Source organism: Myxocyprinus asiaticus, chromosome 42 (assembly GCF_019703515.2).
Source record: "Myxocyprinus asiaticus isolate MX2 ecotype Aquarium Trade chromosome 42, UBuf_Myxa_2, whole genome shotgun sequence".
In the NCBI taxonomy this organism is placed as follows: Eukaryota; Metazoa; Chordata; class Actinopteri; order Cypriniformes; family Catostomidae; genus Myxocyprinus; species Myxocyprinus asiaticus.
Genome location: NC_059385.1, coordinates 7,228,372 through 7,253,326, shown reverse-complemented (window position 1 = coordinate 7,253,326; position 24,955 = coordinate 7,228,372). Strand labels below are relative to the sequence as shown.

Here is a 24,955-nt window from a genome sequence, read left to right as displayed (position 1 = left end):
TTTTTGGTTAAATGAACAATATCCATTAATAAAAATAGGGAAAAAAGATTTAAAAAATAACAGTAAATCATTTGCACTCACCTGGAGCCAGGGCCATAGCTAGTGGGCGTGAAAGGTGGTAATGATTCTAGAGGCCCAAAGGTCCAGGTGGGCCCACAAAAAATTCAAAACTGCATTTTTTAAATAGGTAAGGGATCCAGAGCAATATACAATCAGGGGGCCTAGAATCATACCATAGATACCAATACTGACAGCATTAGACTAATGCACAGCACATACAGTATATAAACAATGAGTCTACATAAAGGCTATCACATTTTGATCATTACACATGTTATTATTCAGAATAACAAGTGGTGAAAGTTGCCCTTTTTTTTAAATGCGCTCTGCCGGTTTTTAGAGATTTAACGCACACACATACTGGTCTGATAAGCTCAGAGTTTCTTTCCACAATAAAAGCAGATCCTCGTCTGTTGGTTTGCATGACTCCAACTAGAACCGAATATAAATAGAGCAGAATTCAATAACAATCAACTCATTACAAGTTTGCCACACTTGGCTTTGCTTGAAAGCACAGACGCCATCATATCTTCTTCTCTCATCCAACATTTCAACTTCACACATCCACAGCATCCCAAGTGGACTGAATTGCAACTGTGAGATTTGGTGAGAGATTCAGAGGCAAAATTCAGTATAATTCAGCGCTGCTCACGGCAGGTAAATGCGGAAAGGAAAATCAATTTGCCATATTCAAGTAGTGTTTTCAATACTCGAGCAGCTGGTGCAGAACGAGGCTCAGTAAATTTATGAGGTTGCCAAAACATTTATTTTAATTATATTTCAATAACTGAACAATTAAAAGCCAAACCTGCTAAAAATATGTAGCCTAAATGCAACAAGGTGCATGCACCGCTGTGCTCTCACTCGGACAATCTTAAAAAAAAAAAAAAAAGAGGATCTGCATTGACAAGTATTTTTTTCTCTCTCTCTCTCTCTTTAAAGACATTTACTTGTGTTATGTTTTTTTTTTTAAGAAATAGGCTAATTGAGAAAAGTAACCAGGTTTAAGCTTTGTTATATAATTTTTTTGTTTCTTAAAAAGGTACAATGCGTTAAAACGTGAACCACACTGTTTTTGAGATTAAGTAAAGATAAATTACGATGGACTGTTGAATTATTGAAAAATAAACAACACCATGAGGTCATAATGCGGCCACGACACGAAGCGGATGTAGTTTTGTAGCTTTTCAGTTGCAAAACTATTTTATTGATTAAGTCACAGGGTTGTGTTGAGATGAAGGTTCTGTGCTGCTCGTAAATGTCTGTTCTGCTAATGAATGTGTGTAAGAGTGTGAGAGTGTTAAAGTCACAGATATTGCAAGTCATTTTAGATCATATGGAAATTGTTTATCATTTTTGTCTTTGTTTTAATTGGTTGTTTGCTGTACGGGTGATTTAAATAACTGAAATAATTTGCCGAAGTGAAATGGAAACATAATGCGGTCAAGATCTGGATCTACTTCATAGCCGTGCATTTACTGAAAAATAATCAACACCTTAGAACATCTATCAACCTCTCAGAATAAAGTTTCACATAAAAAAAAAAAAAAGTCCCCCTTGTGTTGGGGAACAGTGGGAGACCTCCGAGTTACAAAGGTTGAGAAGCACTGTTCTATAGTGTGTTTTATCTGCTCTTTCTTTCTCTCTCAGCCTTTATCTCTCTTTTGTCACACTGTTTGTTTTTCCAGACGGCCAGCTCTTAGCTCAGGTACAGAACATTCATAGTTAAAATAGAGCTCTGTGCCCTTTATGAGGGACACATGATGGGCCGACTGCAGGAAGATATGAGGGTTTGCTGCAGATAGATTGATGGATGTTTCTGAGAGACTTTTCATCTTTGGTGTTATCTTCATCATCTTGACCTTTGTAAGTAAATGAAGTCTATTAAACTGACAGACCTATGTTTATCTAGGTTGTTCTTCTAGGTTTTTAATGCTCAGAGGAAATCATAGAACCAGTAGACTTGTATATAAGTTATCTTTTGCTCTACATTTAATCACATGCACATGCAGTTCAGATTTGTGGTCTTTTGTTTATATTATGCAAATCCGAGAGCGTGGATGCACACATCTGCTAGATAATTCTAGCAAATAAAAAGATTTTCATTTTTGTGTTACTGGTCATCAGACCATTAGTTCCTGTGTTTCGACCTGTGTGTTTGAGTAAAAAATCCCCTTGAGAATTTGCATTCATTCATTTTTGTAAAGATGATACAATATATCAATTATGTGGAAATTCCCACACAATCTGAAGCACGGTGATACTTGAACCCTTGCTGCTCTGTTTTGGTAAGAGATGTCAGTTTGAATACATTCCTGGAAGCTGACAGGGCATAGGTTAAAGGCCAAAGAATCCCCTGCTGGGATTATTTCACCAACACAGACACGCAGATGCAGAAAAATGTCAGAATATGCCAGATAAGATGACATGTTCTGAAAGGAACCAAATCTAAATCTACATCTGCACTGCAAACATTTCCTGCAAGTTTGATTACCCATTGTGATCTCATGAGTATCTGTATGTATTCTTAGGTAAAGTGTGGTTCTAGTGGTTCATTGACACATACAATATTAATGTATTGACAGCATCTAAAATGTAAATTATTTTACGTATGAATGACTTTAGAGGAGTACAAATGTTTATGAATCCTTAGACTGTCTTCATGGAATATTCCAAAAAAAAAAAAAACATTTTTATAATCAATGAGATCAATTAAATGTTCAATGCCATCACATTTATTCAATGCAGTTGATGCATTTACCTGTGTGATTTCTGGTGTTGTATTCAACTCGCTTCAGAGGATTATATCACTTTAACCAAGACTAAACTTTAAAATGTTAAAATGAATAAAAACTCTTTCTTCATTTAATTATTACTTAATCGCTTAATTTTCATTTGTTTACTGTAGAAAAGGAGTCATAAATAGTTTTTACATTTCTAAAGCAGTACTTGCTAAAAAAAGTTAACAACTGACATATTAGAGAGACTACTTGGAATTAGGAGACATAGAAATGCCCAAATGAGCACCATGGCTCTATGTCCCATGCAATAACCACTAAACCATGGCTCTAACAGCCACTTGCATTATTTTCAAAGTGGACAGTCTGTTTTTTATGGTCATTTATTTATTCTTACATTTCTCCTTAGCACTGCCAGCAACTCGAACCGCAGCACGCCGGCCTGCTCACCCATCCTGCGTAAACGCTCGCGCTCTCCAACATCCCAGAGTCCAGAGGGAGAGAATATGGTGGAGAAGAGCTCCGATCATTCATCCGACAAATCCCCCTCCACCCCAGAACAAGCAGTTCAGCGCACATACAGCCAGACGCTTCACACCACTCGGCCCAGCGGCAAAAACTCCAAGGTAAAGTATATTTGGGAATAAAATTCTTTTAAGTGCAGGTTTACCTGGCCTGTAAGCTCAATTCTAACTCTTATAATGAAATTCCAGGGGCCAGATTCATGAAAATGTTCTTTAGAAAAAAAAGTAAAAAAAGATACATTACGTTACATAAGGATAAAAACTTAGGATACATTACAAGTAACTTTTTTCCTTAAGTTAGAAAATAAGAATAAAATAGTTAAGAAGCTGTTTTACAAATCCGGCCCCATATGATTTGTCCTGATTTAGACCTTAAGAGAACATTTCACCCAGAAATGAACATTCTGTCTTTATTTACTCACCGTAATGTTCCTCTAAACCTGTGTGACATTATTTTTTCCATAAAAACACAAATGTAAAAATTTGAAAAATCTTCACATGGCGGATTTTGCCATAAATTGAAAGTGACTCTGTCAAGCTCCAAAAAGGACAAAAAAAAAAAAAACAACTCATCATAAACCACAGTAAAAGTAATCAGTATGACTCATCAGTAATCATTGTCATTCCATATTCATCAGCACTTCATAAACAGAAAGAATTTATTTTAACGTTGAGACAGAACATCACTGTTTTAATACACCTAGAAGCTTTGCCACCCAGAAGTGTTTTATTTTCTCTGCACATAATTCATAAAGTTTTTTTGTTGTTTGTTTTCTGATATCTGTTCTTCCTCTTATGCATGCTAGTCACACAAGAGACTGTCTAAAGTAAGCATCACTCTTTTCTTCTCTCTCTCTCTCTGACCCTGCCTGTAATGCTCTGCTTCACCTGCCCGTGCTAATACATGCTAACCCTGCTAAGCTAGCTACTAATGGCAAGCTAAATGTTTGAACATTTTCCTGGATAAAATGATTTGTGTGGCTACAAAAATGTTATTTAAAAGTTAAGTAATTAAACAATATCACTGTCACATCCACGCTGGAAATCCACACTGGATTTTCTTCACTCAATACAAGTAGCTTGTGTGTGATTTTTCTCAGTTTTCTTCCTGAAACTACATTTTCCCTCAGTGCCCATTCAAATCTGTCATTAAAACGACACTGATAAGTTTTAGTTTGAAGATACATTGATTTTGCTACATTTACACCTCTTATTCACACTGTTTTCCACCACCAAAAAAGTGGAACATTTCGAAAACGCTCTCCATGTCTGTATACTTAAAAACGATTACGATAAGAAACTAAGAACAGAGTTTTCAAACAAAAAATGGATTAATGTAGTCATGGCCTTAGTTTATCTTTTCTAAATACCATTACTATAAGGCCTTGTTGAGTTATCAGGCTTGTTATCTAGTGTAGATACAGTTTGCTGTAAATGTCACTTGAAACACATGGATTCACACATTGCGCTGCCTGTTACACACATAAACATTGGGTCTACTCCAGTCTACTTCCACATCAGTACAACGATTTTATCTGCATTTTAAAATGCTCTTGTGGGAATCTAATGTTGGAGTGAATTATGTTTTACAAAATACCACTCAACCCATAACTCATTCTGAGGCATCATTGCCACTTATTTTTGTATCACACCAGTATGTAGTAGACATACCTACACTATTGCAAAGAGAAATGTAGAGAAACAATGACATGTCTATATATTAGTCAAAATACATAATGCTTTCCTGGCATGGCTCTGGTGTCTCGCTGTCACCTGACCTCTTACTCTTCATTAATTTTCTCTCCAGTATGACAGACTAAACCTGATTAAAGTAAGATGAATATTTGTTTGACATGCCCTTGAGCCCTGACCCCTCCGATGAGTCCACAGTAGAATTATGTAGAGGCCCAGTATATGTGAAAATATACTTAGTCGGGTGTCTGATGTGTCGAGTGTCAGAGAGATAGAAATAAAGAATAGTTTTGGATGTTTATATCCATGTATTTTATTATTATTAATATTATTATTATTAAACTAAATAACTGAAGAGTCCTTTGGGATTCAAAGCTGTTAATCTGTAATATATGTCCTTGTGTTTTGCAACACCTAACAGATACAAAAGAATTATGATTTTGTGCAAATACTGCCCCCTTGTGGTAGCTGTGTGTATGGGTAATATGTTTTATCTAAGAAGTTATTAAATAATTTCTGTGTGGAATATCCCATACACAAGCAGAGCTTTCCCATATCCCTTAATTTATAATATACCCAACTGAATTTCACTTATACCTGTGCTGAATAGATAGACAGACAGACAGAGAGAGTGATAGATAGATAGAATCTTTATCTAAATCACACAGGCATACCTGCAGATTTGAAATAAATCCTGTCAGATGTGGGTGTTAAATATATGTAATATATGTATGTATGAAGTACTCACGCATCTTAAAAACTCACTCTGTTGTAATGTTTCCTTCTTCTTTTTTCATTTATCCACCGGATTCTTCAAACTTCCAGAAAAGTCAAAGCTGGTATAACGTAAGTCTGTTTTTACTCTTCATATCCTTTTTCTCGTATTAGTGATACTGCAAGTTATGTGTTTTTTTTTTGTTTTTGTTATATGTGATGATTTGGGTCTGTATAGTGATGTGCTGAGCTGGATACTGATTGGAAGCTGCATTACAGATTTGTCTAGAGCAAATGCTGGACCATTTGTGACATCTTTACCCATATAAAGAATTTGTTTCCATTTCATGATATTGATATTGTCAGTTTGAGGTCATTAGTTTCATTATTTAAAGGCATTTTGTCACATATCCGAGTGGCTTTATCAGTTGTAGAATGTGAGAATATCCCCAGCATTTAATCTCATCACGAATTTCTGAGGTTGTTGCCTTCTGATGTTGTTATACAGTCACAGTGGGAGTAAATTTGAGCAAAATTGCCTTCACAGACATTTCATGATGTTGGAATTTATTACCCTTTTTTTTCTGTGTGACCTAACATTTGACTCTGTTTGACCTGACATTTCACAGCATTTCTGTTCCCGTGGGAAAGAACTGACTTTTTCAGGTCAGCTCGTAATGACATTTTTCAGTATGTTTCAAGTACCTTTATGATGTTTTTTCAATATCTGGATGGTCATAACCTCTAGGCCACCCTGACAAATACACACTGCAAAACATCTGAACAAAGATGGTACTGTTCTTTACTTTAAATTAACTGTGTATTTCCTCCATGGTCAGATCTGCATAACTTGGATTGTATGCACAGTATTCTACAGTTCTTAACCGGGCAGATTTTAGCCATTTTTATGACTGTAATTCTCATAGACCTTATTTACAACAGCACCATCTTTAATTGTTGACGGGAATGACAACGAGGCCGTGAGGGATAGATGTATATTAATCTCTTCTAAAGGTTGTATGGAGAGATGGTAAGTAAGTTTATCCCTCACAGTCTTGTTTTCATTCTCATAAATTAAAGATGGCGCTACTGTGACTAAGGTCTATTGGCTTGACAAACCCCTGACTTCTTCATTGTTTAGAAGTGGAGAAAAACAGGATGTGTGGAAAACAGCATCTGTGTGGAGATAACACTTCCTGTTTATGAGGATCGGCAGTCAAGGGTGAATCTCACAAAAACATCAAATTTCTTTATTGTATATTTTTCATAATGAAAATGTAAGCCTTTTCATAAGACAGTTGAGATTTTTTTGCATGTTGACATTTTCATTACAATCAAGCAGGACATGAATACCCCCCCCCCTTCCGAAAACGCCCCCTGCCTGCTGTTGATGGAATAAAAAGAGAGTCTCGCCCCCAACTCACGCCAGTGGTGGAGTCAGTGTTGTTGTGTCTGGCCGGACGTGTCACTCAAAACAAACAGATAAAATTTTATAGCACCACAGACACACAGTGCTTACAGTAGCTGTTTCTGCATATTAAGCAGGGATAAGAGAAAGTATTTTAACACAGAAAATGTTACACACTTCAGCTTTAAATTATATATTATTAGTTTTTTTTTTGCATTGCATTGCATTGATGAGAATGAAATTACAGTAATAAGAATGAAATAACGGTAATAAGAGTTATGGGGGGTGAGGGTGCTTAATTGTCATAAAAAAAATGTCACAGATCTTAATCTTAAATCTGATTTTGCTTATATGTGTTGTACTGCGCAGAAGACTGTAAGCTTTCATCTGTTTTGCTCAGTTGTAAAATGTCAGCTGTAAACAGACGTTCATTCCAATAGGACGTCAGTGAAGAAAACGCACTTCCTACTCATGACTGTAAATAATCACATCCCATGTGTGGTCGCAGAAAAACTCCATGGACTGTTCTCTTTAGCCTCTGTCATGAAGTTCAGTTTATGACAAAACATGCTGGATGCCTCAGCCTTGTTCAACAACTCAACAACATGTCTACTTCAGCAGTGGCCTCAGGTGTTTTTGCTTAAGAGGCGTTTGGAGGAGAGAGAGAGACAGAGAGAGAGATATGATTCACCCATATGGCATCCCCTCCTTGTCCCCCTTTCCTCCAGTTCAGGAAGTTACCAGAGTTCATTCACCCTGTGAGAGTAAGAGAATGAGGGAGTGAAGGAAGACTGAGGCGTTGTCCTTGGCCCTGCCTCAACACCAACACTATAAAATGACTCTTGTGCACAATTGGGGCTCTGTGTTTTCCCTCTCAAACTCTCTCTATCCTTTCTTCCTCTTCACATCCCCTGTTTTATCTCTTTTTTTGCACCTAATGGAAGCAAAAACCCTTTACTGTTTTTGCTACTTTTTTTGGTTTTGCATCAGGTCCCTGACAGCCTCTGCAGCTGGCAATTCTGAATTCAGTATGTGAGCTCGGGTTATATGGACAGTACATGAGGTAAACGTGTAACAGTTGCCATCACTGGAGAATTAAAGGGATAGTTCACCCAAAAATGAAAATTCTGTCTTCATTTACTCACCCTCATCCAAACCTGTATGACTTTCAATCATTCGTGGAAAACACAAAATGTGGTGTTAGGCAGTATGTTGCCTCAGTCACCATTCACTTTCATTGTATGGAAAAAAAGATGCAATGAATGTGAATGGTGACTGAGGCTAACATAGTGCATAAGGTCTCCTTTTGTGTTTCATGAAAGAATAAAAAGCATACAGGTTTGGAAAAACAGGAGGGTGAGTAAATATTGAGAGAATTTTCATTTTTGGGTGAACTATCCTGTTTTTCTGGAGAGACAAAATCTGAGAGGCTGATTTAGAGGGGGAGTGTTGTTATGACAGAAAGAGCTGAAAGACTGAAGATATACATTTCACAAACCCTCGATCGTGAGTGAGAAAATTGTACTGCCTGAAGTGAAAATCCCACTACATCTGACACTGCTCCACCCTCTCCTCTCCTGTTTATTCTATTGGCTTGCTGGCTTCCCTAGCCCCTCCCATTCTCTCTTTCTTACAAACAAACATTTTCTCAAGCCCCTCCCACTCCCTCCCTCTCTGTTTCTGCAGAATTGTTTTGTAGAAAGTCTCAGCGAGAACTCTGCCTTGCTGTAGTAAAGGGCTGTTTCAGCTCAGGATGGTCTGGTCAAATTAGACTTGTAACGTATTTTGCTTCCTCTGGGGAGATCTTTACTTAAAAACAACTTACAGCATATGAATTAATTTTGTGGCACATGAGAGAATTTTGAAAGACGAGAAACCTGCATTTTTAGGACAACTTTTCCAGGTTTTCCTCCAGTGGTTCTTTTGGGGTTCCTCAAACAATCAAAGTTTTTTGGGATTTGTGTAAAGAGATGTCTGCCTCTGAATATTTTGGTGATAACAAAACCACTTTTTTTGTCAAAAAACTTTGTTTTTTCCAAACACCTAGGAAGACTGTGAAGGTTTCCATCAGATAACTGCATCAGCAAACATCATGAGAGGTTTGGATCTGAAATATTCCATGAAAGCAATTGGTTCTGGAACCTTAAAAATGGAAGATAACAGCTACTGTATAAAGGACCATTTCCATTTTTAGAACGTTGAAGCTCCAAAGAATTTCTGATTTGCCACTTCTGTTAACCACAGGACAAACATGTTTTGTCACAATCTTTCAAAGTTGACCAGCGACTGTCCTCAGTCACATTAAATGCTTGACTCATTTTTTGAGGAAAATGTTATTCAGTTTCGTCATGATAATGGACAACCTCCGTCTCTTATCAGTGTGAGGATTTTGAGAAAGTACTTTAGCTGTTCTTGGAGGATTGTCTTGGTGTTGTTTATAAGCCGAGACGAAGAGCTCATAAGCTGAACCCCTTAAGAAAAAACAGGTAATGCCAATCGACGCCTCCACAAGGGGTGCAGAGGTTACTTCAGGTCACTTCAGAGTTTGGGCTGTTCTGAAGCTGGATTGAAGCGTAACGTGCATGTTGTAAGGAATTCAACCATCATCAGGAACTGAGATCATTGGAACTGAGGCATTGGAACGTCTCCAGTGAGCAATGAAAGTCCTCAGTTTTGAGATGGATTCTGATTGGCTCTCTGACTGGGAGGCGGTCCAACAGCCTGAGACGTCCCAGTACCACTGGACTGACTGGGATTGGGATTCTGAGAGCATTCCTGCTGTAAGCAACCAATCAGAGAGTAGAGGAGGAGGAGGAATCTGTCCATTATAGCGCAGCATTTTGCTTTGGTTTGCTTTAATTATGATAGACCTTCAGGATCATTCATTGATGGTTTTCTGGGGGTCTGGAGACCACCTGTGCATGTTAGATGCTTTGGGGTGAATCTCATGAAAACTGTCAAGAAAAAGTCCTGGTCATATTTAACCCCAACCCCAAAAAATATGAAAATATATTTTGCAAATACAAAATGAAGCCTACATTTAGGACCATGAAGAATTTTTTGCATTTTGACAAGCTAAATTTTCCTCCAAAATTCTCATTAGCATAATGTGTCTGGACATTTTACTTAAATTATTCATATTGTTTTCAATTATGATTCTCATTACCGTAACACGGTCATTTTCTTTTACTGTATTACTGTAAATTTGATTACAATTTTTGTGTTTTATTAAAATCTGGGAAAATGAAAGGCAGTACCAAGCACTACTATAATGTATAAATACTATACTATTTAAATAATAGATAATAATTTTTTCCACATTGCGGTAATGCGAATATCATAATGACCATCTTTTTTTGCATTGCAATAATCAGAATTGCTGGTGAAAATGTGTGAAACTGTCATTCAAACAATGTCAATGTTAAAAAAATTTAATGGCCCTAAAATAGGCTTTATGTTATATATGCAAAATTTACAGTAATGTATTATTGTTTCTTTTGAGTTTGGAGTAAAATAGGACCAGGACATTGTCTTGACATGTTTCATGTGAATCAACCTTTGAGAAAGTCTGACGGGTGGTTTTATTGAAAACACACAGTCACGTAAACAGACCTCTCACCTTGTGGTAGAATTTGGACAACCTCCATGTGTTTGTGGCTCAAAAAAAAAAAAAAAACACGAACCCCATTTTTTACTTTTACTAGGTTGTGTGTCACAGAGCAGATCAAAGAAGATATCACCTGCCAAAGCATTTCTTGTGGTCTACTGTAACTATTTTAATTACACAGAAAACAGTTTCTTCTAAGTACAAAGAGGAATGCAGAAATTGTTTTACAAATACTTTGTCTCCAATAAACAAGATTTGGTCCATCAAAGATTTTAAACCTCTGATCTGATGCATGCTGAATGTTTTAACTGTTTATGTCTCTGTTTGGGTTTGTGTGTGTCTGTATAGCAAATCTCATACTTTCCTCTTGTATTTCAGGTTTTGAGCCCCACATACAAGCAGCGAAATGAAGACTTCAGGAAGCTCTTTAAGCAGCTGCCTGATACGGAGCGTCTCATTGTGGGTAAGTATGTGAGCAAGAATCTTAAAGGGAGAGTTCACCCAAAAATTAAAATTCTCTCATCATTTACTCACCCTCACGCCATCCCAGATGTGTATGACTTACTTTCTTCTGCATAAAACAAATGAAGATTTTTCGAAGAATGTCTCAGATCTGTAGGTCCTCACAATGCAAGTAAATTGTGACCAGAACTCAGAAGGCCCAAAAAGGAAATAAAGGCAGCATAAAATATACCATATGACTCCAGTAGTTAAATCTATATCTGCTGAAGCGATATGATAAGTGTGGGTGAAAAACAGATCAATATTTTAGTCCTTTTTAACTATCAATCTCCACCTTTGACCAGCCCGACCAGTAGGGGACTGAATGTGAAAGTGAAAGTGTAGATTTTCAGTAAAAAAAAAAAAAAAAAAGAATATTGAGCTCTTTCTCACCCACACCTGTCATATAGTTTCGGAAGATATGGATTTTACCACTGGAGTCTTATGGATTAATTTTATAGTGCTTTTATGTCCTTTTTGGATCTTCAAAGTTCTGTTCACCATTCACTTGCATTGTGAAGACCAACAGAGCTGAGATATTCTTTTAAAAATCTTAATTTGTGTTTTGCAGAAGAAATAAAGTCATACACATCTGGGATGGCATGAGGGTGAGTAATTGATGAGATAATTTTCATTTTTGTCTGAACTATCCCTTTAATGATGGAGTCAGTTAAAGGGATAGTTTACCCAAAGGTCTATTCTTTTTGCTTGAAACACATACAGTACATGTTTATTCCATGGAACACAAAATTGGAATTTGGAATATAACACACAAGTCATATAGACTACATTAATTGTCCTCTTTTGGAGCTTGACAGCCCAAGTCAGCTTCTGTCTTTGACCTTTCACCTCTGACCTCTTACCTCATTCCGACAGACTACTCCTGTGCCCTTCAGAGAGATATTCTCCTGCAGGGTCGCCTCTACCTCTCAGAAAACTGGATCTGTTTCTATAGCAACATCTTCCGTTGGGAAACCCTGGTGAGTTGAAGCATTACACTCATCTCCAAGACAGAAGGCATCAGTCTCACATGCCACATGCTCTCACCGTTACACAGCTGGATCAGTAAAGATATGTGTGGGGAAACAGCTGATTCTGCTTAAAAAAAAAAATTTCTACCCCTCATTTAAGGTTTAAGTACTTTGTTCCTGTCATTTTAACTCTGGAAATTGATACACATTTAATATACCGTGTTTCAGCATGGTGAGATTCAGCACTGTCTGCTGCTGGTTTGTTCAGGTTGAGTTTGTGTTGAGGTCTGTCTCTGTATTTCTGCAAATAGTTGACTGTGAGGTTGAAAGACGTCTGCTCCATGACAAAAGAGAAGACGGCCAGACTCATCCCCAATGCAATTCAGCTGTGCACAGACAGTGAGAAGGTAAGTACTGTACAGGCCCAGTATTTTCACCAGTTTAATGAACTCTACTGTACACACTCTAATATTTAATGTATGCTCTTCCAGCACTTTTTTACCTCATTTGGTGCAAGAGATCGAACGTACATGATGATGTTCAGACTCTGGCAAAATGCTCTCCTGGACAAGGTTGGACAATACATTTTCATTATTCCCAAATGCATAATGAAATGTCTGGTGGCCATGTTAGCTCACTCTCTTTCTCTCTTTATCTGTCATTGTTATCTAGCCATTATGTCCCAAAGAACTGTGGCATTTTGTCCATCAGTGTTATGGGAATGAGCTGGGTCTGACCAGTGACGATGAAGATTATGTTCCTCCTGATGATGACTTCAACACCATGGGGTAAGTCTTGGCCTGTCACATATGTTGCGTCATCTAATTGATTCATTATTTTAAAATTACAGCTAATCAGACACATACTGTACAATCTAATACATACAATCAAATTCACCCACTCAGTTAAAGCTAATCAAAAACACCCAATTAGATACAGTATGTATACAACTAGTCCAATACAGCCAATCAGATACAGCCAATTAAATACAACTAATCAAATACACCCAATCAGATACATGTGCAACCAGTCAAACACCCAATCAGGTACAGCCATTCAACTACACCCATTTAGATACATATACATCTAGTCCAGGGTCGGCAACCTATGGCACACATGCCAGCATTAGCATGCGGAGGGGTAATCACTGGCATGCCAGCAACAGCGAGAGAAGAGTAGACTATAGACAAATTCCAAACTGCGTTTTTGCGCCCTCGAAGGGCACTGCGGGAATGGGGCACCACACGAAGGGGTGTTACAAATGAAAGTGGACAACTCAAGCCCTCCACGGAGGGCCCTTCCACAAGGCCATTAGTGAAGGGTACATGCAATGGTCACTTTGAGGAAGTAATTTTACCATTTATGATCACATCACCTTGGGTTGTGTGTCCTCGGGATATATTTTAAAGCAGGGTTGTCGATCAGAACATATTACATGTTCAAACGCTCGGGCAAGCGCTATAGCCGTTTGATAACAGATACTTCTCCTCCTCTGCAGTTTAATTTCATCCTCATATATAAGATAGTAGACAGCCATAAGCAGGAGATACTCCAAAAACACAGTACAATTTTCCTGTAGGCTAGACTAAACCCTGTGGTTTATTATTATTTATTTATTATTAAGACCTCTCGTGCACCAAATAACTTTCGGCAAGAAACGCTCATTCAAGTATTTTATATACATTTATGTACAGATATATTACTATTATTATTGTTATTAAAACAGCAACAGTAAGCAATATTAAATAAGACTCAAAGGCAATCTTTGAAAAAAAAAAGATTACAAAAAGTATATTTATTTGCAACAACAAATTAACAGCAATAAATAAGAGATTCCTGTTGTTAGAACAGCTGCGCTGCGCCATCATGGTAACGTTTCAGGGGAAGATAAAGTGAAAGTGACATATGTCTTTCATTACTCCCTTCATCAAGGGTGTTCCAAACTGCCATACATGAGACGTGAGTGCCCTGCTCCCTTCAGAGTTCCCACTTCAAGGGCTCAACCCAGGGAGTAGGGCATAGGGATGCTCACTTCCGTTTGGAATTTGCCATATTTCATTTATATAAATTCCGCACCTGCATTCCAATTTACATCTTGATGTAATCCTTCCTCATGATTATGCTATGAGCTGAATGGGAGGCTAAACAAAAAGTAAAAACGTGACAAGACTGCAGTATACCCAACAGATTCGTGCAGCGCGTGCAAGCCATTCGCACATCACGAGCCGGCAGCACTTCACTTTCGGTTAATTGTGCGTAAACGTGTTTCATTTGTTTCTTTTTGCTTTCAGAACAACACGTGATGTAATAAGGAAAACACCACTATTAATCCTTGAGGTTTCCAACCCAGTATACAGGTACACCCTCCTTAAACCATGGTCACACTCAAAATAACATTAAATGATTAAAAGAGAAAACATAAACCCACATCGTGTGGTTCAAATATCTTTTCAAGTCTATTCAAAATATAAATTAAACCTGAAATAAAGTTTTAGGATTTTGCAGGTGCGATTCACCGAAAAGGGCTAAATAGTTGATCGACTTGGGATGCGCGAATGGGTGTTCCAAATGAAAGTGGACAACTCAAGCCCTCCACGGAGGGCCTTTCCACAAGGCCATCCACAAGGCCTTCCACAAGGCGATTCACCGAAAAGGGCTAAATAGTTGATCGACTTGGGATGCGCGAATGGCTTGCACATGCAGTGCGAGTCTCATCACTCTTTAATATTTTTCAGCTCGTGAAAATGCTGCATGATCATGAGGACGGATTACATCAAGATGTAGATTGGAATGCAGGTGTGAAACGTCATATAAATAAAATAGCCTGCTCCTCTCTCGCTGTTGCTTGTGTGCTAGTAATTACATGATTACAATGACATAATATAAGAAATATTTAAGATTCCACACAATTTCGTGATCAGTAATCAAATATGCAAATTTGTGACATTAACTGTGTTAACACTTTTGTACAAAAGGACAGGTTTTCTTTCATTAAAGCACTTAAGATGCTCTGTGAAAATTCACATGCAGGATCATGATTATATCATAATCATCGGTTTTTGCACAAAATTTTCACTCAAACTGTTATGCTGATAATATCATTTGTCATGAAAAATAAACTATTCAATTAGAAAAAAGCAAATTAGAAAAATTTTCACAAGTGGACTCGGAAATTCGGCAAAGCCATTGACCAGGAAAATAAGAAATGGCACTCTGTGGCTGTGTCTCGCTTCGAAGGCTGCGTGCTAGTTAGGACACGTCCTTTGAAGGCTGCAGTATACTGAGCGTCCTCCTTTAAACAAGCCTTGTTTGAACAAGATGGCCTTTGTAGGACAATGGAAACGTAACGTAACGTGGTTGCTATGACAGCACGCCACTCTTTAACAAGCCCTAGCGCTTTGAGTGAGAAGGGAACAAACTCCCTCTGGAAGGGAATGTATGAAGTAAATTTTAGGAGAGTTATAATGATATAAAGAGAAAAGAAAATAGATTTTACAGGTGTAATTTTAGTCTAATTTTACCTATTTTAATATAATTATATATATTATATACTCTGCACCCATCTACTGAGGTACTTCAACTTGGGAATTAACATTCCTTGCGTTTGAACATCATATTTACGGGCAAATTGGCGTCATTTTTTTTTTGAAGCAAAGAATTGTGGGTTGTGAGTGCCCACGAAGGATATACATCATGCATCCTCCGAATTCTCGTGAAAGAAAGTCGCATTCGAAGGCTGCATTCGAAGTGTCCTACTCGTTTTTCTGAAACGAGACAGCCTCGATGACGTATGCGGCCAACAAATGCGACCTCCGGAGGATGCAGCCTTTCAAACGAGACACAGCCCATGTCAAAAGGTTGCAGACCCCTGATGTAGTCAAACAGCCAATCAAATACACCAATCATATACATGTGCAACCAGTCATACACCAAATCAAATACACCCAATCAGATACACCCAATCAAAAGCACCCAATTAGATATATGTACAACCTGTAAAAACACCCAATCAGGCACAGCCAATCAAATATACCCATTTAGATACATGTACAACCAGTCAAATACAGCCAATCGGATACAGCCAATTAAATATAACCAATCACATACAAGTACAACCAGTCAAATACAGCCAATCAGATACAGACAATTAAATACAACCAATCAGATACAGACATTCAAATATACCCAATTAGTTACAGCAAATCAAACACACCCAGTCAGAAACAGCCAGTCATAAACAACCAGTCAGATACAGCCAATCCAAAACACCCAATCAGACATAGCCAACCAAAAATACCAGGTCTGGTACAGGCAATCTAAAACACCCAGTCAGAGACAGCCAATCAGATAAAGCCAGTTAAATACAACCAATCAGATACAGGCAGTCAACAATACCTAATCAGATACAACCAATCAAAAAACAACCAGTCAGATACAGCCAATCAAAAACTCTTAATCAGATGTAGCCAGTCAAAAACACCTGGTCTGATACAGCCAATCCAAAACACCCAATCGCATATACTGTAGCTAATCAAAAAGACCCAGTTAGACAGAAATACCCAACCAATCAGATACATCTAGTCAAAGTACACCCAATATCCATTTGACAGCTCAGAACTCATCATTCATTGCTATAGACATCTTCGTCTCTTCATTTCTCCACATCTCCTTTTCTCCCACTGTTATTCGCATCATTATCTGTGGGAGCTGGTCTGTTCTGCTGCCCGAGCTGGTAATCTTGACCTGCAGCTGTTGCCCCTCTCCCTGGTGCAGGTACTGTGAAGAGATTCCTGTTGAAGACAATGAGGCTAATGACAACTGCCCCAAAACCCCAGAGGCCAAAATAGACATCAGCCCCCAGCTACACAGGAAAGTGTTCCCCAATAGCAGTCTCAATTCCACGGACAGCACAGATGCACCGGTCAATGTAAGCACCAGGCTCCTTCACAAAACACATCACAGCATTAGTGTGGGAATAAAAATAGTCCACATGATGCTCCCATCTTGTATGAACTATTCACGTCTTTGTTGAACACAAAATTACAAGTTGGAAGCTCTGAATTTTGAGAAGAGTCCTAGAGAAACTTCTTAACACTTTATATATTTAATATGGCTTACCATTACCATAGCTTGCACAAAAGAGTCGGCTAACCAACCACTTGATGATAGTTAGCAAAATGTTGGCCAATCAAGGAGTGTTGCCATAGAAAGGACATGAACTGCACCAAATCTTGGCATTGCGGTAACGTGACGTGAACATAGCATTACTCTAATTAACAGCATAACCTCAGTACTAAAGTTTTAAAAACGAGTTTAAAACTCCAGTACTGAGGTTATGCTGTATTGTGACCATTTGAAATATGTTTTTCGTAAGCCAGACATACATATGTGCCGTATCAAATTCAGATTTTGTTCACAGAAATGATTTATTATTGTTATGTGTCTGTGTAGTTTGACATGCCCCCAGTGGAAGACTTTACAGGCTGTGTTCCAGAAGATCTCCTGCCTCTGCCTTTACCTGACAACATGCTGTCAGATACCAGTGGCTCCCTCCCTGTTCATGTCCCCTCCCCCTCCCTTGACTTTAACGACAATGAGGACTTGCCCACCGAACTCAGCGACTCCTCAGAAACACACGACGAAGGTGTGTTAACACTCCAACACTACCAAAAACAAAAGACTGAGTAGCAAAAAGCCTTTTCAGTTATTTTGAGACACGATATATAATGATTTCCCTGCACCTTGATGAGCAAATTAATATTTTGAGTGTAAAAATGATTTAGAATGTCAGTTCGTCCAAGATTTACTTACGGTGTCTTTGGGGACACTGTCCCAACAACTTTGGTGTCATTTCATGACATAGGGTCTCTTCCTGTTTAAAACTAAACACAGATTTCATCTGTGTGTTTGTGTGTTCTCAGCAGGGGAAGTACAGGCCTTCCAGGAGGATTTGAATGGGAAGCTTTACATTAATGAGGTGTATAAGTTCAGTGTGGATAAACTCTATGACATCCTCTTCACTGAATCCCAGTTCATGAGGGACTTTCTGGAGCAGAGACGCTTCTCGGGTGAGCACCTGAAACCAGGCTCATGCCAATATCTAGAGAGCAAGGTAGCAGATGGTTGATATCATATAGATATAGATATTATACAATTTATTGATATCAAATAAGATTTCTGAAATGAAATAAACACTTATTCCCCTCAATAAAAAAAAAACAGAAAAAAAAAAAAACATTGTTAATATATAACGCTGTCAGTTTTTAAACTGATGCAAAGGAAACTACCTCTTAAATCACCAACTGGGCTGATCACCTCAAAGTTCTATCACTTGGTTGTAGTGATCCACAAGAGAATGCAGGTTTTACTGATATTTCTTTTTTTTTTGTTTTTTTTTTTTTGTGGATTTTTCCCCTTTTTCTCCCAATTTGGAATGGCCAATTCCCAATGTGCTTTTAAGTCCTCGTGGTTGCGTAGTGATTCGCCTCAGTCCGGGTGGCAGAGGACAAATCCCAGTTGCCTCCGCGTCTGAGATCGTCAACCCATGCATCTTATCACGTGGCTTGTTGAGCACGTTGCCATGGGAGGCTTCACGCCACCCACCGCGGCATCCACGCTCAACTCACCACGCGCCCCACCGAGAATGGACCATATTATAGTGATCACGAGGAGGTTGCCCCATGTGACTCTACCCTCCCTAGCAACCGGGCCAATTTGGTTGCTTAGGAGGTTGGCTGGAGTCACTCAGCACGCCCTGGGTACCCAGGGGCCCTGATATTTCTTATTTTACTGATTTATCACTGCCTTTTCCCCACACACTCTTTCTCTCTCTCTCTCTCTCTCTCTCTCTCTCTCTCTCGCTCTCTCTCTCTGGTAGATGTGGTGTATCATCCCTGGAGGAAGGAGGAAACGGGTAATCAGACCAGAGAGATCATGTACACCATCTCCCTCTCCAACCCACTTGCCCCAAAGACAGCCACAGTCACAGAGACACAGGTGAGCTTACCCCAGTCCCCAGAAGAGATTAACAAACCTTATAATTAGGGCTGCACAATTATGACAAAAATGATAATTGTTGATTATATCTCTTTATATTGTAATTGCGATTGTGTCTGTTTAAAATAATTTACATCAAAAAATTATTTTGTCAGGGGCAACTGCATGCCATATTCTTTATATAGGCTACACATCCAAAACAAGATGAGGACTGGTTCTGAATTACTTGATTGCTATTTTATACATCAGTAAATCAAGACAGAGCCTAAACAGTGAAGTTCACATTTGCCCACTTTGCGGCATGACAAACAAAACTGTTATTACATTTTTGACAAAATTACACACAAAAATCAAGCAATGGATTTCTCTGCGATTGATTAATGCTCCACTGCTGCAAAAAACACATTGTAAATTGTGCAAAAGGAATATACCACAATGTATGCTGTAAAAGACACTTTTAACTATTGTAATCTCGTAATCTCGATTATTTATTTGACGTATTGCGCAGCCCTACTTATACTGTATGTGGGACATGTTTAGTGTAGTTTCTGTCGTTGTGATGTTATGAAAAGCTGTAGTTTCTTTGTGTTTTCCTTCTAGACGTTACACAAGGCCAGTCAGGTGAGCGAGTGTTACATCATCGATGCTGAAGTCATCGCTCACGATGTCCCGTATCACGATTACTTTTACACGCTCAACCGTTACATGCTCACTAGAGTAGCCAAGAACAAGTGCCGCCTCAGGTAAAGTCCACACAATAATATTAGAATCCAATTATAATTTCATTTGAATGTTGTCAATAATGTGCCCTGTGTGCTATACAAAGTTAAATTCAAACATTACAGTATATATAATGTAAAAGTAAGAAACCACTCTTGTGTTAATTAACTTTGAAGGATATCGGCTGAACTGCGCTACAGGAAGCAGCCGTGGGGATTGGTCAAGGGCTTTATAGAGAGAAACTTCTGGAGTGGCCTAGATGAATATTTCAGGTATTTAGGTGAGTTTTGACAGAGCAGGGATAACACAATAAACACTGCAGATTAAAATTTTTCAATTTAAATTCAATTGGAAAAAAAAAAAAAAACCTGTTAATTATTTATTTTGCATTGCCAAGTGTTTGAACCTTACAGCGTACTATGAAAATAGTGCAGAAATACATAATATAAAATAACAATAGTACAAATGGAGTAAACAAGTAATAACACATAATAAAAAAGAAAAAAAAAAGAAAATTATAATAAATTAAGCCATCAATTATATCAAAATAAACGAAGTGACACAATAATTAAATAATAATAGATACGATTTATTAAGAAGGAAGTGAAGATGAAAAATAAGACTAAATATGCTAGTAATTGTCTAAAAACTAAGTGTGCCAACAATCTCTTTTTTTCTGTGTATGTGTGTGTGTGTAGAGTTGGAGTTAAATAAGGCACAGCTGCTGCTTTCTGAACCTCACAAACAGTCTCCCAACTCCAAAGCGTTACGCACAGCTACAGTGAGGCGTCGGAAACGCCCCTTGACGCACATGAGACAGCAGAACCTGGATGAGGCGCTCAGTCCCGTCACCACACCTGAGGACGAGAAGAGTGTCGTCCACCGCATCAAACACGTGGCAGGTGAGACATCAACCAGACTTCTTCCTGAAAGACTCAAATCCACTAAGGATTATGTGGTTGTCCTGTCTTAAATGAACATTGCTTTACACATTTTACCCATTTGTACTTTATAAAGGAAAAAAAGAACAATTCTATGCATGTTTTTTGTCCATCCCAATGAGATACTGTACTTCATAATAGTTTCTCAGCACAGCAATATTTTGTTTAATGTGTTATGTATTCCTTCATTACACATTCTATACAATGTCACCCCGTTCCACAGGATCCACGCAGACCAGACACATCCCGGAACACAGATCTGAGGGCCTGGCTCTCTACAGTTTTTCCAAACTCCTGCTCATCATCAGCTCAGTGTGAGTATTCTCACTTGAGAGACCAGAGTCAGAGCAACAAATCACAGCTAGGAATTAATGAACAAATTCACATGCAGCTCATTTGAAGCAGCCACATCATGAAATACAGATTTTGTCCTTTTTAAAAGTTAAAACGTTAAAAAAAAAGTTTAAAAAAATATAAATACATTTATAATTATGATGTCACAATCATGTATATATTAACATAAAAAGTGCACATGATGGCCTGCACTGATGAACAATAGTATGACTTATATTAGGCAATCAAAAGGTCATTTATACAGTATATAAGTAGTGATGCGCCAATGTATCGGCCATCGATATTTATCGGCCAGTTATTGACCAATTTAAAATTTAAAACCATCGGTATATCGGTTACATGCATGAAAACACAGATTAAAAAAACAAAATGATGCTTTATTTATAATTAATCATCAACACACTTTGTTAAAACTCTGTGATATCAAATGCACAATCCAGAAATAATGATAGCCAAAAAATGTAGAAGGTTTGGCACTCCTAAGGACTTGTAATATGGACTTTAAGGACTTGTTCTCACATTAATGAGGACAAACCGGCGTTGCAGACGTGACAGTTGCTAAAGTAGCACTTACCTACACATGATGAGGGAAACCATCCAAAACGCTTTGACTAACTTTGACTTCTGAGACATGGGTATGGTATCCATTTAATCTGCACGACTGATTGAGTTAAGATTAAAATCACAATATGGTCTTACATGATTACTAAAACTTAAAAGGCTGCGTTTTAAAATGTAGTATGTATTTTAGTGCTTCAGTCAGCGCTTCAGTCAGTGCTGTGTGAGCAAGCAGCACCCTCTACTGGTCTGGACGGCAATATTTTTTGCATATGGCAATGGTTGTTTTGCAACCAAATAATACGTTTAGAATCTGACTGATAGCTCAATCAGCCTTCATGTAAACACAAAAAATTATCCGATTGAGCTGGATCCAAATGAAATTTCCATCCGATTGAAGGGGGTGGTGTAGACCTAAAATAATCTGATTAAAATAAAAATATTAGCCATGTAAATGTTTTAATCTGACTACTTTCTCAATCGTATTCTAAAAACCTTTCGCTCATGCGCAGAGATGTGGTGCGTATCTATGTTTATACACAATACTCTTCACGGGAACCTAATTTATACAAAGCAATGATAAAACGCGGGCTCACACTGAATATTCTGTAGGGCACATATTTTCTTTCATGACATCACTTAAAGCAAAAAAGAACGTTGTGTCATTCTTAATAGGGACTTTAAGCAGCAGGTGCGTTTACGGCATTCTGTGTTCCATTGCGTGTACGCAACTTCACTCAGTTCCTGACGTCGAAACCATAATTTTTCAAAGCATTTCTTCTTTGCCATAGTGACAGATTAGGAAAGTAAATGTTAGAATATGTTTTACAAGAGATGATGCAAAATGAACACAGTAAATAGCCTAAACGTCCTCCTCAAAACGTATGTTAAATTACACACGATTATATGCTTTGAATAAAAAAAACTAAAAAATATTGGTAGCCTATTAATAATAATATCTAGGTTTTAGACGTAGGCTATTTATTTCGCACAAGAGTAAAACTCTTCCTCTGACAGTTATTTAACACTCAAGCATCCCTTCTTTTTAAATAGCCTACCTTTTTTTTTCTTGAATGATTAAATGCTCCATTCCATCGTCATTATTGGTTAGTGATTTTTGCGTAGCATCCCGTCCGCTGTTGCTTAAAGTCTCTAAGGACAACTCTCACCCACTGTCTTTACTTCATACTCGCACACATGCCTGCGATTATATTAGAGGAGGAATGGGCATGAGGCAAATACATAAATTCAGACGGGGTATTAGACACTGCTTCTAATTCTTTGTTTGTTGAAAAGAGTGAGTAACATTAGAAGAAAGCTTTTCTGGCATTTTTTTTTTTTTTTTAGATATCTCAAGATGTCTTAGAACAAAGTAAAAACACCAATTACGGACTTTGGTGCCATTCTCAATTTCTCAGCCTTTCTCCACTTCTTCAGAACACAACGACTGACGCTCTTCGCATGCGCAGAAGTTTGGTTCGGAATACATGTAATGCACATGTAAACGAATATTTGTATCAGATTGCAAAGTTTAGGGGACATATAAACAGTACATTCGGAATTTGCAATCGGATTTAATTTATTCGGATTGACGAAAATTAGTGCATGTAAAAAATCATGACTGTCTGTGTTGTTCTTTGGCTTCATGTCTTTTTTCTCTCCTGTTTGCATTGCATCCTGCAGGATTTGTGTAAGGTATTCATTGTTTTCATCTGTATGATTGTAGGATTTAGTCAAAGCATATTCAACTCTACAAGGAAGAAATTTGATCTATGTGATACACTGTTGTAGAGTGACCTGGATAATTGATTTGTGTTTGTCTTCTGTTGTTTTTCAGTCTGGTGCTGCTGGTATTTTTGAATATGATGCTATTTTATAAGCTCTGGATGCTGGAATACACGGCCCAGAGTTTGACCTCCTGGCATGGTCTCAGGTCTCATGAAAGGTAACTACACCCATTTACTGTATTTATCTGTTTGTTTTTTTAGATGAATGAGGTTCTCTGTTCATTTGTCACCATGAGTCATTCTTCGGTTAGAGATCTGAACAAACACTTAAAGAAATAGTTCATCCAAAAATAAAAATTCTGTCATCATTTACTCACCCTGTGACATTTTTTTGGAGCACAAAAGGCGATATTAGGCAGAATTTTCGAGTCTCATAGCCTCAGTCACCATTAACTGTCATTGCAGCTTTTTTTCCATACAATGAAAGTGAATTGTGACTAAGAATATATATTTATCTAACATCTCCTAGAATAATAATAATAAAAAAAGTCATACAGGTTTGGAATAACATTAGTGCTGCTCCAGAGTGTGACTAAAAATAATTGTGACAATAAGTTAAAATCGAATTGCCATTGGCGACAGTCGGGAACACTTTGTATGCGTTTTAGGATATACTGTATTAGGTTTAATCAGATGTCATCTTGTGAGTTACTGAATACAATTTTTAGAGTGCGCACCATTGTGTCTTTTGCCTCTTTTTAGCCTTTCAGATGAGCTCGCTGTACACAACAAACACAGCGCGAACCAAGATGTCCGATTCACGTGAAGATACACATTCAGAAATTATTTTTCTTGAAGTGAATTTAGACTCTTGTAGCCTCTGTGTCTGGGCCACCTCATCACTGTGTTTATATATTTTACCTTTTATATATTTTGATTTTAAAAACTAAAATCGCCCAGTTAATCGGTTATCAGCTTTCTCTCTTCAGCTTTCTATCTTGATTCTTAATAACCCAATATAAATGGGGGCCTGGGTAGCTCAGCGAGTACTGACGCTGACTACCACCCCGTGAGTTCAAATCCTGGGCGTACTTAGTGACTCCAGCCAGGTCTCCTAAGCCAAACCAAATTGGCCCGGTTGCTAGGTAGGGTAGAGTCACATGGGGTAACCTCCTCGTGGTCGCAGTTAGGGGTTCTCGCTCTCAATGGGGCATGTGGTAAGTTGTTCGTGGATCGCGGAGAGTAGCATGAGCCTCCACATGCTGTGAGTCTCCGCGGTGTCATGCACAGCGAGCCACGTGATAAGATGCACGGATTGACTGTCTCAGAAGCTGAGGCAACTGAGACTTGTCCTCCGCCACCCGGATTGAGGTGAGTAACCGCGTCATCACGAGAACCTACTAAGTAGTGGCATTCCAAATTGGGAGAAAAGGGGATAAAATTA

General features: G+C 38.1%; 1 protein-coding gene across 4 annotated transcripts in view; it reads left to right on the top strand.

Moving 5' to 3' along the window:
- LOC127432220 (protein Aster-B-like) overlaps nt 1-24,955 on the top strand; it is a 67,969-nt gene that overhangs the window by 36,747 nt on the left and 6,267 nt on the right. For 2 of the 4 annotated variants that reach the window (XM_051683112.1, XM_051683108.1), the window contains 17 exons: nt 3,208-3,424; nt 4,129-4,149; nt 5,840-5,860; nt 11,122-11,206; nt 12,121-12,224; nt 12,527-12,622; nt 12,707-12,787; nt 12,888-13,003; nt 16,989-17,142; nt 17,667-17,859; nt 18,140-18,283; nt 19,093-19,211; nt 19,812-19,954; nt 20,108-20,211; nt 20,630-20,833; nt 21,096-21,186; nt 23,622-23,729. In XM_051683112.1, coding sequence (XP_051539072.1) covers nt 3,208-3,424; nt 4,129-4,149; nt 5,840-5,860; nt 11,122-11,206; nt 12,121-12,224; nt 12,527-12,622; nt 12,707-12,787; nt 12,888-13,003; nt 16,989-17,142; nt 17,667-17,859; nt 18,140-18,283; nt 19,093-19,211; nt 19,812-19,954; nt 20,108-20,211; nt 20,630-20,833; nt 21,096-21,186; nt 23,622-23,729 — 2,001 coding nt within the window. Of the gene's footprint in view, nt 1-3,207; nt 3,425-4,128; nt 4,150-5,839; nt 5,861-11,121; nt 11,207-12,120; nt 12,225-12,526; nt 12,623-12,706; nt 12,788-12,887; nt 13,004-16,988; nt 17,143-17,666; nt 17,860-18,136; nt 18,284-19,092; nt 19,212-19,811; nt 19,955-20,107; nt 20,212-20,629; nt 20,834-21,095; nt 21,187-23,621; nt 23,730-24,955 lie in introns of all 4 variants that reach the window. The other 2 variants (XM_051683111.1, XM_051683109.1) reach the window with 2 other exon arrangements.